Source organism: Pinus tabuliformis, chromosome J, assembly GCF_031772625.1.
Source record: "Pinus tabuliformis cultivar Carrire ecotype Pingquan chromosome J, CPIR1, whole genome shotgun sequence".
NCBI classification, from domain to species: Eukaryota; Viridiplantae; Streptophyta; class Pinopsida; order Pinales; family Pinaceae; genus Pinus; species Pinus tabuliformis.
The window spans coordinates 1,247,227,739-1,247,240,518 of NC_142295.1; the positions used below are offsets into that span (position 1 = coordinate 1,247,227,739).

Genomic DNA, 12,780 nt, shown 5'->3' on the forward strand with positions numbered 1-12,780 from the left:
TAAAAGCATACATATTCTACCTTTTCTAAATTCGAACTTGTAACCTTTTTAAAAATTATATGGTCTTAATCATTAAACTAACTCAAATTATAATTATAAATCATTTTTAAAATAATTATATAAATCATAATATATATAGTTTAAATTATAATTATAAAATTAATAGTATGTTATTTATTTTATTAATTTCAATATTACTTAATGTAATCAATATTCGGTAAAATTTTCAAAATTATATAAAATCCATTATTTATTACTACTATTTATATATATAAATACTTATTAATAAATTATTTTACATAAATAGCAATAAAAAAAAATTAGAGCGACATTGCAAAAGCTCGTATTACATTAAAAATATTACAACTACAATAATACTTATAATTTCTTCATTGCTTTTATTAGAAACTTAAATAATTTTAAAATAATAATTATAATTTATTTTTTAATTATATTTTCAAATTTAATTTTATAATAATTTTAATTCTAAAGCTTTTGTGATCTATAATTTAGAAAATAGTTTTTAGGATTAATCATATTGAAAAGATTGGGCACATTGAAAGGATTGGGTTGATGTTTCGAATGACATTAATCCGCATTGAAAAGAGTGAGTCAACATTTCAAACCAACTAATGTAGTTCGGAACATCAACCCAAATCTTTCAATATGTTTAATCCAGAAAACTACTCTCTAAATATATAATAATTATAAATTTTATTAAAAAAATAATAATTTTAAAATACTAATTATAAATTATTTTGAAATTTTAGTTTCCATAAATGATTTATTTTTTAATTTTAATTTTAAAAAATATAGTATACGACAGAATGACACTTCACACTATTACTATATTGTTAACGATGTGCAGTATATTTTTATCTTTACCATACAGATTTCGAAATCGCAGGCTCTTGAATTTTCTATTACAATGTTTCAACTAATCCTGAGTGGAACTGATTAAAAATTACAATATCACTCGAAATTTACTTATATCACAGATTGGTGAAATCATGCTCATGTTATTGACTTATACATTTCGTATCCACGCATATTTTACTTAATATATTAATCATCATATCCCTTTCACCAATTCATACTTTATATCAAGCATGCTAAAACGCACTCATGTGAAGGTATATTCATTAAACATTTTCCAAAGGTCAAATGTTTTATATCCAAGTGTTATGAAATTATGAAATTGGCCAACTGGTGTTAATATATTAATGAAATTATGAAATTGGTCAACTGTTGTTAATATATTAATGAAATTATGAAATTGGTCAACTGGTGTTAATATATGAATGGGAGTTGTTTTTAGTGCGATTTGGAATGAAAAAATTGAGGTTAAATTTTGATTTGTATTATTTAAAATGGTTTTTTAATTGCATATTTGGATTCAGCACCCTGAAAAACCTCTGAGATGCTTTGATTGTGTAGAAATTAACTATCAAACTTTCAATTTCAATAAATTGCTGCCGAATTTTCACTGGAAAAACCCATCAGAAAAACTTCCAAAAAAATCTCTTTAAAAACAACTCCATATCAATGTAAGTAAAACATGTACAACAAAAAAGTAAAGCATGTACAAGAGTGAACCCATTACAGGCATTTGTTTGGCTTACAGTTACAACCAAAATTGTGCCCTGAGTAGAAAGTCTACTCAAATCGTCTGCCCAATCCAATTTCCTTCCTTACTGCCCGCTTCATCATGTTTATTTAAATGGTTATTATTACTGCACGACAAACGTCCCTGTTTTGGGCATCTCATGCCCAGCCACCAAGACTGCCAGTGAGGATTCCTGTGGGTATGGGCATGGGAAGCTCCATGAGAATCCGCTGGAATCACAATCATCGTCAACAGGAGCAGGCAAGTTTAGGTCCAGCAGTTCCACTCTTGCAGGCATCTGCTGCTGCATAGGGGTCTCCTTGTTGCTAGAAATAGTACTAGTAGTATCCGAAGCTTCTGCACTAACCCAGTGGCATCTTTTATGACCACCCAAAGCCTGACCTGAAGCAAAAACTCTGTGACAGATTGAGCATTCATGGACCCTTGGAGTCTTCTTCCTTGAAAAGGCAGCAGCCTCCATTGTCTTCGTTTCGTTCCTCGCTTTGACACAAGAATCCTTAGTCCTCTCTTCCTCTTGACCCTCTTTCTCCTCTATCAGCGGAAAACATTCCTTGACCTTGTTGTGGCTAGCCCTGTGGCCTCCCAGAGACTGAGGGGACTGAAAAACCTTATTGCAAGTGTTGCATTTGAACCTGGTTTTCTCAATCTGATCATCATTATAGAGACCAGCATATGCATCAATTTTTTTATATTTTGGTCTCTTCCTCATGCATTTCGGAAGCTGGGAACCAGCTTTGGGAAGCTTGAGGTCACCTGATCCAGGCTTCTCAGCCCCCATTTGGAATTGGGGGTTTTGAGCAGTGTTTACTCCACTTGCAAGCATTACAAGACACAGGGCCATGTCCTCTTCTTCAGTATTAATTGACGAACCAAATCGGTCAAGGGGATTAAATTGGGGAGCATACCTGGATCTCTTGAATCCCTTTCCCTTCATCCACTTATCAAAGTTGCTTGACTTTTCACTTGGGTTATTGATCACGGTCTCAGCATCACTCTCATTATTGGTTGACGAACCAAACTGTTCAAGGAGATTAAGTGGGGCTGCATACCTGCATCTCCTGGATCTCTTTCCCTTCGTCAACTTGTCAAACCTGCTTGAATTCCAACTTGGGCGATCAATCTCGATCTCAGCATCACACTCACTTCTGTCGTTTTCTTTGTCTCGGGTTTCATGTTTCTGTGAATCTTGAAGATGGGCATCGCCACTATCTTCATGGGTTTCGGAGTAGCACTTCATGTGACCAAAGAGGCCTTTCCAGGAACTGAATTCCTCCACCCACGGATCAGAAATTATAGAAGAATCAATGGATTCGGAGTCGAACTCGTGATCTAACAGAAACGAATCGGCCCGATCTGGAAACTGCAAGCTATGCTTGGGATTCCTTGGGGTAGCATACCCTAGATTTCTCACATTCACATCTAACCCCTCATTTGCATCTTTGACCTTCATCGATTCGTCATCCGAATCTTTGAGCTTCCTGCTCTTCTTAAATTCAGTCTCAGTGAGTTTTTCTGCATCCGAGACAGGGGCGTGAACCCTCATGTGACCACCAAGAGCTCTTCCTGAGACGAATATCTTGCTGCAAATCTTGCACATGTAACTTAACTGGTGCTCTACTTTCTGTTTCTTGAACAGCTCCATGGCTTTGGGAGGTGGGATACAATATATCCTCTCTGGCAATACCGTAAACTCTTCTCCAGCTTCAATACTAGGCTCCCTTTGTTTCCACCTATTAAACCAGTGGACTGACAATTCAAGCAATTCACATTGAATATACCAATCCGAGCATGGACTTCATCTAAATTTAAATGAAAGCAATTGGGCGACCGTTAATTGCATACGACGGGCTTCTGAACTGAATTGTTTACGGGGTTGAATTCCCTTGGAATACTTGTAGTTGAATGAATGGGAAGGTAGTAAGGAAGCAAAAGAGAAGAATCATGGAAACGGACGGTGGAAACCCGGGTATGGAAGTCTCTTTCTTGCGGTCTTTTCGCTTTGCTCATCTCTTACGGGCGGGCGTTCCCGCCGATCATTTTCCATTCACGCGCCCTATGCTTGACTAATGCTGTTTCTTCCGACCCGCGTGGCACTAAACAATGTGTGAGGATGCACTTATTGGCTTAAACATGAACGCATTCTTTCAATGACTTTAATATATTAGTTTTTTATATAAATAATATTTTTGTGTATAAAATATTTATGTATTGATTTTTAGTATAGAGTTCGAGGCCAAGGTTTAACAAGGAAATGACTAGCCATGCATTTTTTATAAATATTTTTTTTTTAATGCACCCTAATGTAAACTTTCCATGGCATTCTCAACAAATATGAGCACTATTTCAAAATTTAATATAAGTACCCAAAGTTAACTATGGAAAAACACAAGAGGAATTATAAGTCTAGTAAATTAGAAAAGGAAAGAGGGATTATAAGTCTAGTAAATTAGAAAAGGAAATTGGGTATGACCAACAAACATTAAATTCAAGTGCTAGTTGATGGGAAATCCACTTTTCATCTTTATAGAAATTCTTATGAGAGCATGCGTGGTAACATATTTCATCTCTATAGAAATTCTAATCTTGTAGATATTTGAATTATCTTATTTCCTATGCACTTTCTTTATCTCATTAGAATTGACTACTCCTATTGGTTTATTCTATTCATTTCATTCATTTATATTTCCCTATGTCATGCTCATGATCATTTTCATGTTGAAAGTTACAATTCAAACTTATAAGTTAATTAACAATAACAGTTGAAGAAGGTGGATAGTGAAATTGACAATAGAGATGGAAAGTTGCATGGGAGGACAGAGGTTGGGATGATAGGAAATTATCCCCATTGCTTGTAAAGTATTGCTTCATGAGTACTTAAGAGCTCAAGATTAAATTCCACTGAGTTTTCTTGAAGGTAGAACATAGATTGCACTCACTTAAAACACACTAAAAATCCCTAAAGAAAAGAGGATTCTTAATGGACTGTTAAGTGAAGAAACGAATATCTTGTTTTTCATGTGATAATGGAAGTGAGTATCATGGTAAGGTTGGTAGATGGTTAACTAGGGTGTTTTATGGTGAATTATTTTGTCAAAGCCCCAACAATAATTGTGTTGGGTGAGAAGACTTTAGTGTCCTTAACATGTTTCCTTTGCCTTAGTGGCCTTATGGTCTAGCTTGCGATTTCCCTCCATAGGGGTCTACCTATAATTGGGTGAAAATTACTCATGAGTATCTAATTTTCTTAGAATGTATTGTTTAAAGGTAAGTGATTTATCTCTAATATGAAATTATGTTTTTAAGTTTAAAGTTAAGCTACGCTTTGTTTATGTATGGATTGGAATGGAAATCATGAATGCGTGATAGTGCATGATAGCTTACCTGCAATAGGTAGGTAATGAGTTCTAGTTAATTCAAATATGCCTTAGAATTTATTAGGATTGAATTATCTTTTGGATTTGAGTTTTATGTATGCATGAAGGCTACATTGATAACTTTTATACCTTTATAATTTGAATTTATTTAGTGTATTTATGTTTCAAATCATGCTAGACCTTTTGGTATCATGTGTTGCATTCAACGTTGGATGTCATGGACCAAATATAGATTAATTCCTTGCTCATATTGGTGTGGTCATATTCCAAACACCAATGTAGAGAAGGGTTCTTCGCGTAAGCTTTCATACCTTTGTGTTTGAACTTTATTCAAATCATATGACCTATTGGTGAATTTATACCCTTATGTTAATTTGTTTGGAGTATTATTTTCAAATGGTCATTGTTATGGACTTAGTTGTTCAACTAAAATTTTTCTTTTGAGTAATGGTTGGTTGACCCTTATTGATTCAAAATATTTCTTCAAATGGGTCAAAAACCACTTTTCTTTTACTTTGGATTATTTATTTATCTTCAAAGTGGCTTGATTGGGCTCCTCTTGGGAAAAGACCCAATGGTCTTATTTTTCCAAAGAAGCACACTTTGAAAGAGACCTATTTTAAATTATTTCCTAATATATCTATACGCTTTGAGGATATGTGGTACATTTGTTAGCCATCCAAATTTGAACGAATTCACGAAGGAACCAAACTAACTATTATGCTATTATCTAATTACAATCAATAGACATGATACCATAGATGTAGGATATCTAAATGTGTCCATTTAGGTAATTCATGAACCCATAAATCACAAATGAAAGGTAACATATCACAATAAAAAGCTATAAATTAATTCAACCATGACATAACCATAACAATTCACCATTGAATTCATCATATTTTATAGATACAATTCATAACATTTGTGTTGCCTAGAATTGTTCACCAACTAGCTACATAAGTGTTTTTCTATAACATACCCTTTGACCCCTTACTTAAAGATGTACGTCAGTACATTTATTAATGTTTTCATCATAATATGGATATTTAATTCTAAAACCAAATTGACATGGACACATTAATGTTGTAACATTGTATTCTCCAACTAATAATAAAATGTGAACAATTGACAAAGGCACAAGAACTTATAGAGGCCATGAAAACATGATTGTGGAATACTAAGGGGGGGAATAATGGTTCAATGTGCCCAAGAAGCATTTACACCCTTTGGCAATTATTTTGTTTTCCCAAATAAAAATCATGAGAAATTGTCGTCTACTTCACTCATTGACTTGACAAACTAATAATTGAATGCAGTAAGCTAGGAAGGGCCACCTTCCACAATTATGAGAGAATGGAATGAATAATTTGAGTAGGATTGAGTGTGTCAAGTCATGCGTCTAAAAACTTCTTTCCATGGGAAAACATGTCATAGGAATTGTGCTCATGAATTAAAGGGTAATTTTAATGGTTGGGGGAGGTCATTATATTTGATGGGAAAAGAACCTACATGTGAGAGGTAGGAAGCTAAATAGAAAGGGGGAGTTGATTTGGAAGTTGTTGATCCGGATTTAAACAGGAACGCAACAAATTACAGAGATAACCACAAACACAGAGATGCAGCAGAAATAATACTTCACTTCATTAATGTAAAATACTGAAATATGCTTACAAACAGAAATGGAAATAAACCAGCTAGGGCGATGGTAGCTTATCTCTAAGAAGAGATGTGGCGGCTACATGCCTCTGAACTACCTTACAATGAGGCTCAAGGGCCTTTTTATTATTGAACAATAAGAGCAAACCCTAAACAACCAAAACCCTAATCCGAGGAGATGTAACACCAAGAGTTTATGGGCCCCGTTGGGGTGAGTTGGACAACCAACTTCTTGGGGTCGTGACTTGGTCATATTATCTCTGTTTGACGCGCATGATAACACGTTCGAAAGATCTCTCTGAGGACTACGAAAAAAAGACAATTTTAGACAAAAAATTCGTTGGCGGTAAATTTCCAAAAAAAAACATTGTTTAGGGCCTCAAAATGGATCTAGAAGTTTAGTACCCGAAAAACTACTAAAAATAGTAAATTGTGCTACAATTAAGGAAACTGAAAAACTGAAAGAAGCAATGGTGGGGATCCAAGTGGAATTGGCGGGTGGCCACCAATATCCACCTGGATCATTCCCCCCCCCTTAGGGAGCAATGGTCCCCATTGCGTTGAATTCCTCCATGAGATGAGGAAACTTCTGCTGAACTTGGTCCTTGGTGAGCCACTTGCCCTAGTTAAGGAGTTGGCCTGCTTTGACTACTCGATACAGTTGGATATTCTGCTGGCGAGTGTGCTTGATCTATGTGTCCATGATTCGATCAGTTGCAGCTTGTTCCATGCAATCTGGATTCAACTATGTGGGTGTGAGTTGTTCTACAATGTCGTATGTGTCTAGTAATGGTGGAAAATATGGCCGAAGGCGATCCACATTGAACACTCGGTGCAAGCCAAGGAATGGGGGAATGCTAAGCTCAAATGCATTATCTCCCACAGCCTTGGTAATGGTGTAAGGACCATATTAGAGTGGTCTAAGTTTCTGATAGGCTCCTATAAGTCGTTCCTTTTACAGATGCAACCAGACATTGTTGCCCACCTGAAACTTGTGTGGCACCCGATGTTGATCATTTCGTTGCTTGTACTTGCCATTTGGTTTCTCCAGAAAGTCATGGACTTGATGGTGAATATGTTGGATGTGCTCAATGAAGTTATTTTCCTTATCTGTTTCAAATTGGACATGAGCCGAATCTGTGTGAGTAGCTGCAAATGGCATGGCTACATCAATGGGACATAGTGGCTGGAATCCTAAGCCCACCTGAAAAGGGTTGTGGCCAGTCAAGCTGTGGAGAGCCCAGTTGTAGCTATGCTGAACATAGGGGAGGCTCTCGTCCCATGTGCGTGGATGCTTTGAGTTGTACATGCACATAATGTGTACGATCATCTTGTTGGCAACCTCTGTCTGGCCATCAGTTTGAGGATGGAAGGTTATGGACTTAGTGAGTTTGGTGTCCAACATCGATCGGAGACTGGACCAAAATGTACTCAGGAACCTGCTATCCTGATCTAAGATGATAGACTGTGGAATCCCAAAGTGTACCCACACTCGTTCAAAGAAGAGTTTAGCAGTGGCTTCTGCTGTGATATTCTTCTTACAGGCTGCCATAATGGCCATCTTCGAGAACCTATCGACGACCACAAAAACACAACTTAGTGGAAGGAAGGCATGACATGTAATCCATGGAGATGGATTCCAAAGGTTGACTAGGGGTAGGCAGCAGGGTATAGAGGCCTTGCTTCTTGATGGTCGGTTTAGCAATGGCACAGGCAGTACATGATCTGATGTACTTCCCGACATCTTGTCGAAGATTCGGCCAATACAAATACTTCTACAGTGCTGCCACCGTTTTCTCGACCCTGAAATGCCCAGCAGCCCGACTATAGTGTGCTTCCTAAATCATCTTGGCACGCTCACTTGAAGGAACACAAAGGTGACCTAGGTGGCATAACAAGGCATCCCAAAGGTGAAAATATGGAACATGCTGACCCTCCAAGAGTGTCTAGTATGTGTGGCCGAATTCTGGCTCGCTTTTGTAGAGAAGTGGCCAATGAGAAGTCTCGTGCCCACAAGAGTTGAGCACAGTGGTTAATGCCATGATCGGTGGTCGACTGAGGTAATCTGCAACATTATTGGTGCTACCCTTCATATACTTGATATTCAAATGGAATTGTTGCAGGTATGTGGACCACTTCTGATGGTGATCATTATGCAATTTCCCTTGGGTCTGTATGAACTACAGGAGTCAGTGGTCTATTTGGATGACCGTTTCCTTCCCCAAAATGTAATACTTCCATTGTCGGCAGGCCTGCACAATGGAATACATCTCTTTGTCATAAGTGGGATACTTCCAGACTGTGTCTGAAAGTGTCTCACTATGATATGCCACTGGATGCCTGTGTTGAGTAAGAACTGCCCCAATAGCATAGTCAAAGGCATCTGTCTCGACCTCAAATGGTTGTTGCAAGTCTAGTAATGCGAGCACTGGTGTCGAGCAGAGGCGACCTTTCAACTCTGTGAATGCCTTCTGTTGATATTCAGACCAAAAGAATTTTTCTTTCGCTCCTCCCTTGGTGACTTGACTCAAGGGCTAAGTGATATGAGAAAATCTCAACACGATCCTGCGGTAGAAGTTGGCAAGACCTAGAAAGCTGCGGAGCTCTGTCAGAGTGGTTGGAGATGGCCAATTCCGAATGACTTGGATCTTGGCTTGATCCACATGCACCCCTTGTTTGTCAATAATGTATCCCAAATACTAAACCTGGGTCATGCCAAAAGTGCATTTCTCCAAATTGGCACATAACTTGTGTTGCCACAGTGTTTGGAGAACCTGTCGGATGTGGTGGAGGTGCTCTTCCCAACTCTGGCTGAAGATCAGGATGTCATCCAAGTATACCACTACAAATGAGTTGGTGAATGACCATAAGATGTTATCCATTAGCCTCATGAAGGTTGCAGGAGCATTCATCAATCCAAAAGGCATAACCAACCATTCGAAAAGGCCCTCCTTGGCTTTGAAGGTAGTCTTCCACACATCGGAGGGTTCGATTGGTACCTGGTGATATCCTGACTTCAAATCGATCTTTCTAAAATATTTTTCCCCCTTCAGTTGGTCTAGGAGGTCATAAATCTATGGGATCCGGTACCTATTACAGACAATGATCTTGTTCAGTGCCCGATAGTCAATACAAACTCTCCAAGACCCATCCTTCTTCTGTACCAACACAATTAGGCTCCCACAGGGTGATGAACTCGAATGGATATGACCTTTCTGCAGCAGCTCCTGAATCTACCTCTTGATTTCATCGTTCTCCAGAACGTAGCACCGATAGATTGGTTCATTAGGCAGTGGTGCACCTGGGGTCAGATCGATGGAGTGCTTGACTTGACAGTGCAAAGGAACCCCTACGGGGAAGGTGAAGATGTCCTTGTACTCCTCCATGATCTTGTCCATCTGTAGTTGTCGTGTGGAGGGTCCCTGTCTGGAGATCGTGGCCACCGTCTTCTTCTTTCCTTGAGGGCATATCATCACGAAAACAAATTTTCCAGTTTTGGAAATGAGCTTACTGCATTGTTTTGCAGTAACCGAAGAGATGGTGGTAGGAGATGCTACCTCCGGTATCCTGTACAACTTATTTCCCAAAGTAACGATAACAGCACAGGACCTTGATTCATACACAACATGTCACTTCCACAAGTATGGTTGTCCTAATAATACATCACAAACTTCAAGGGTAGCAATGTCACACAATACCTCATCCGTGAAGGGCTTGATGTTGTATGGAAGGCGACACTGCTAGCTCATGCGAAGATCCCATCCTTGGTGAAGCCACCCGATGGTGTACATTTGTGGATGTGCTGTGATCGGTAAGCCCAGCCGCTTCACAACCTCTGCCGAAATGAGGTTCTTTTGGCTCCCGTTGTCGATAATGAATTCTAGCGGGGAGCCCTTTACCCACATCTGGGAGTGGAAGAGATGCTCCTCCTCCTGTAGATCTTCGGGTTCCTCCTTCTGGATCTTCATGGTGGCAACGGTGGTATTGGGCTCCGCATCGATAATCTGCTTCCCTTTGTCATTCCCCTTGTCGGGTTTTGACTTAGAGTCGGAACATGCATCTGATTCTGAAACCTTTAGCTCGGCCACCAATGACTACTAGGCCGGAAACTCACTTGTGTTGTGAGTGGAGCTCTTATGGAACTCACACCACTTTCCTGTGTCCTTTTTCGGCTTCGCGGTGTTGTTCTTTACTTGTAGCTTTGGCAGGTTGTCTTGGGTCACTCCACCTTGGCTTTGTCATTTGTTCTGCAGTTTGGGGGCACCTTTCCCTTGCTTCAAATTCGCAGATCCAAATTCTCGCTTCTTCTGTTTAAACTTTTGCTCGAACTTTACGGCATATCAGTATGCTGTGTCGAGCGAGGAGATGTTCAGGAATTCTATTTCTTCCTGGATGTACTTATGCAGGCAGCCGCGGTATTTGAGTATCAAATGCTGCTCCGAATCCTTAATACCCAACTTTGTGCAAAGGGTATGGAAAATATTGGTAAACTTTGGCATGTCTTGGTCCCTTCCCTGTTGCAGCGTGGTCCACTTTATGTATTGATTCTCATAGCTTCCGACATGGTAGTACTGCTCCTTGATGGCATCCCAGAATGAATACCAAGTGGGTGCAGTTGAAAATAGTGACCTTGTACTTTCATCCTTCTGCTCGCAGTAGGTTTCCCACCAGTCCTTGACGTGGGGGGCCCCTTTGAGAAGAGCGAAAATAATATTTTCCCGACTAGAAAAATCATGAACAGAAAAATAACCCTCTAGCATATTTAACCATTTATCGACGGCATCTACGTCTATCTGACCCTCGAATATGGGGATTTCAAAATTAGTGTGTACCTTAAACGGTGTGGCATTTCCAGAGTAGATATTGGAAGCCGATGTGTCGCCCCTGGGTAGCCGCTGAAAAAATCTGGGCAAAGTTGTCCATCATCACGTTCCTTTGTCACTTGAGGGCTTCTTCAAGGAAGATTTTGATAGGATCTCCTGCCCCCTCGTCTTTATTTTCATCCACCATGGGAGGCCTTCGAGATTTGCAAAGCTGGTCTTGCAAAGGTTCGACCAGTTCAAGCCCTAACTCCTTATATCCCGACCTCGTTGGGAACATGCAAAGAAAAACAGAGAAAAAAAGCAGACTGCTATGATACCACTGATCTGGATTTAAACAGGAACACAACAAATTACAGAGATATCCACAAACACAGAGATACAACGGAAATAATACTTCACTTCATTAATGTAAAATACTGAAATATGCTTACAAACAGAAATGGAAATAAACTAGTTAGGGTGATGGTAGCTTATCTCTGAGAAGAGATGTAGCGGCTACATGCTTCTGAACTGCCTTACAATGAGGCTCAAGGACCTTTTTATTATTGAACAATAAGAGTAAACCCTAAACAACCAAAACCCTAATCCTAGGAGATGTAACACCAAGAGTTTATGGGCCCCGTTGGGATGAGTTGGACAGTCAACTTCCCGGGGTTGTGAATTGGTCATATTATCTCCGTTTGACGAGCATCATAACCCGTTGGAAATATCTCTTCGAGGACTGCGACGGAAAAGATGATTTTCGGCAAAATATCGTTGGCAATATATTTCCAAGAAAACGTTGTTTAGGGCCTCAAAACAGCTCCAGAAGTTTAGTACCCGAAAAACTGCTAAAATTAGTAAACTGTGCTACAATTAAGGAAACTGAAAAACTTAAAGAAGCAATGGTGGGGGTCCAAGTGGAATTGGTGGGTGGCCACCAATATCCACCTGGATCAGTTGTGCGGGACGAGAATTGAACATTTAATAGGGGAGAGCATATGAATGGTAGGGACACATGAATGAGGAAATGTGGGTTGCATTTATAGGAAGAGCTAGACTAAGGAGGAATTGGAATAGTGATGCAACCAAATTGATAATTCCTTAAATTGGTGGTATTAACTCCCATGGAATAATTTCGTTGAATTTAATTGAATATGTGTTGTGATTTGGAGCCGAATTGGATGCATGGGGCGAGAATGGGCAAGAGGAACCACAAAGAGAATTTTATGGCAGTGAAGAGGCTCACATAGTTGTTGTGCAAGCTAGCATAGGGATCCTAGAAATCATGGAAGTCTTGTACCTTAAGAGGAAATAA

At 39.1% G+C, this 12,780-nt stretch overlaps 1 protein-coding gene across 1 annotated transcript; it reads right to left on the reverse strand.

The window, feature by feature from the left end:
- Positions 1–1,523: 1,523 nt before the first annotated feature.
- Positions 1,524–3,524, reverse strand: LOC149231716 (uncharacterized). The gene has a single exon (XM_089376349.1). It carries the CDS (start codon positions 3,267–3,269, stop codon positions 1,731–1,733), a length of 1,539 nt encoding a protein of 512 aa, XP_089232475.1. The 5' UTR covers positions 3,270–3,524; the 3' UTR covers positions 1,524–1,730.
- Between the last annotated feature and the right edge of the window lie 9,256 nt (positions 3,525–12,780).

What these genes read in the sequence shown, in the direction of transcription:
- LOC149231716 (XM_089376349.1), bottom strand. Translation starts at nt 3,269, where the DNA reads ATGGAGCTGTTCAAGAAACAGAAAGTAGAGCACCAGTTAAGTTACATG.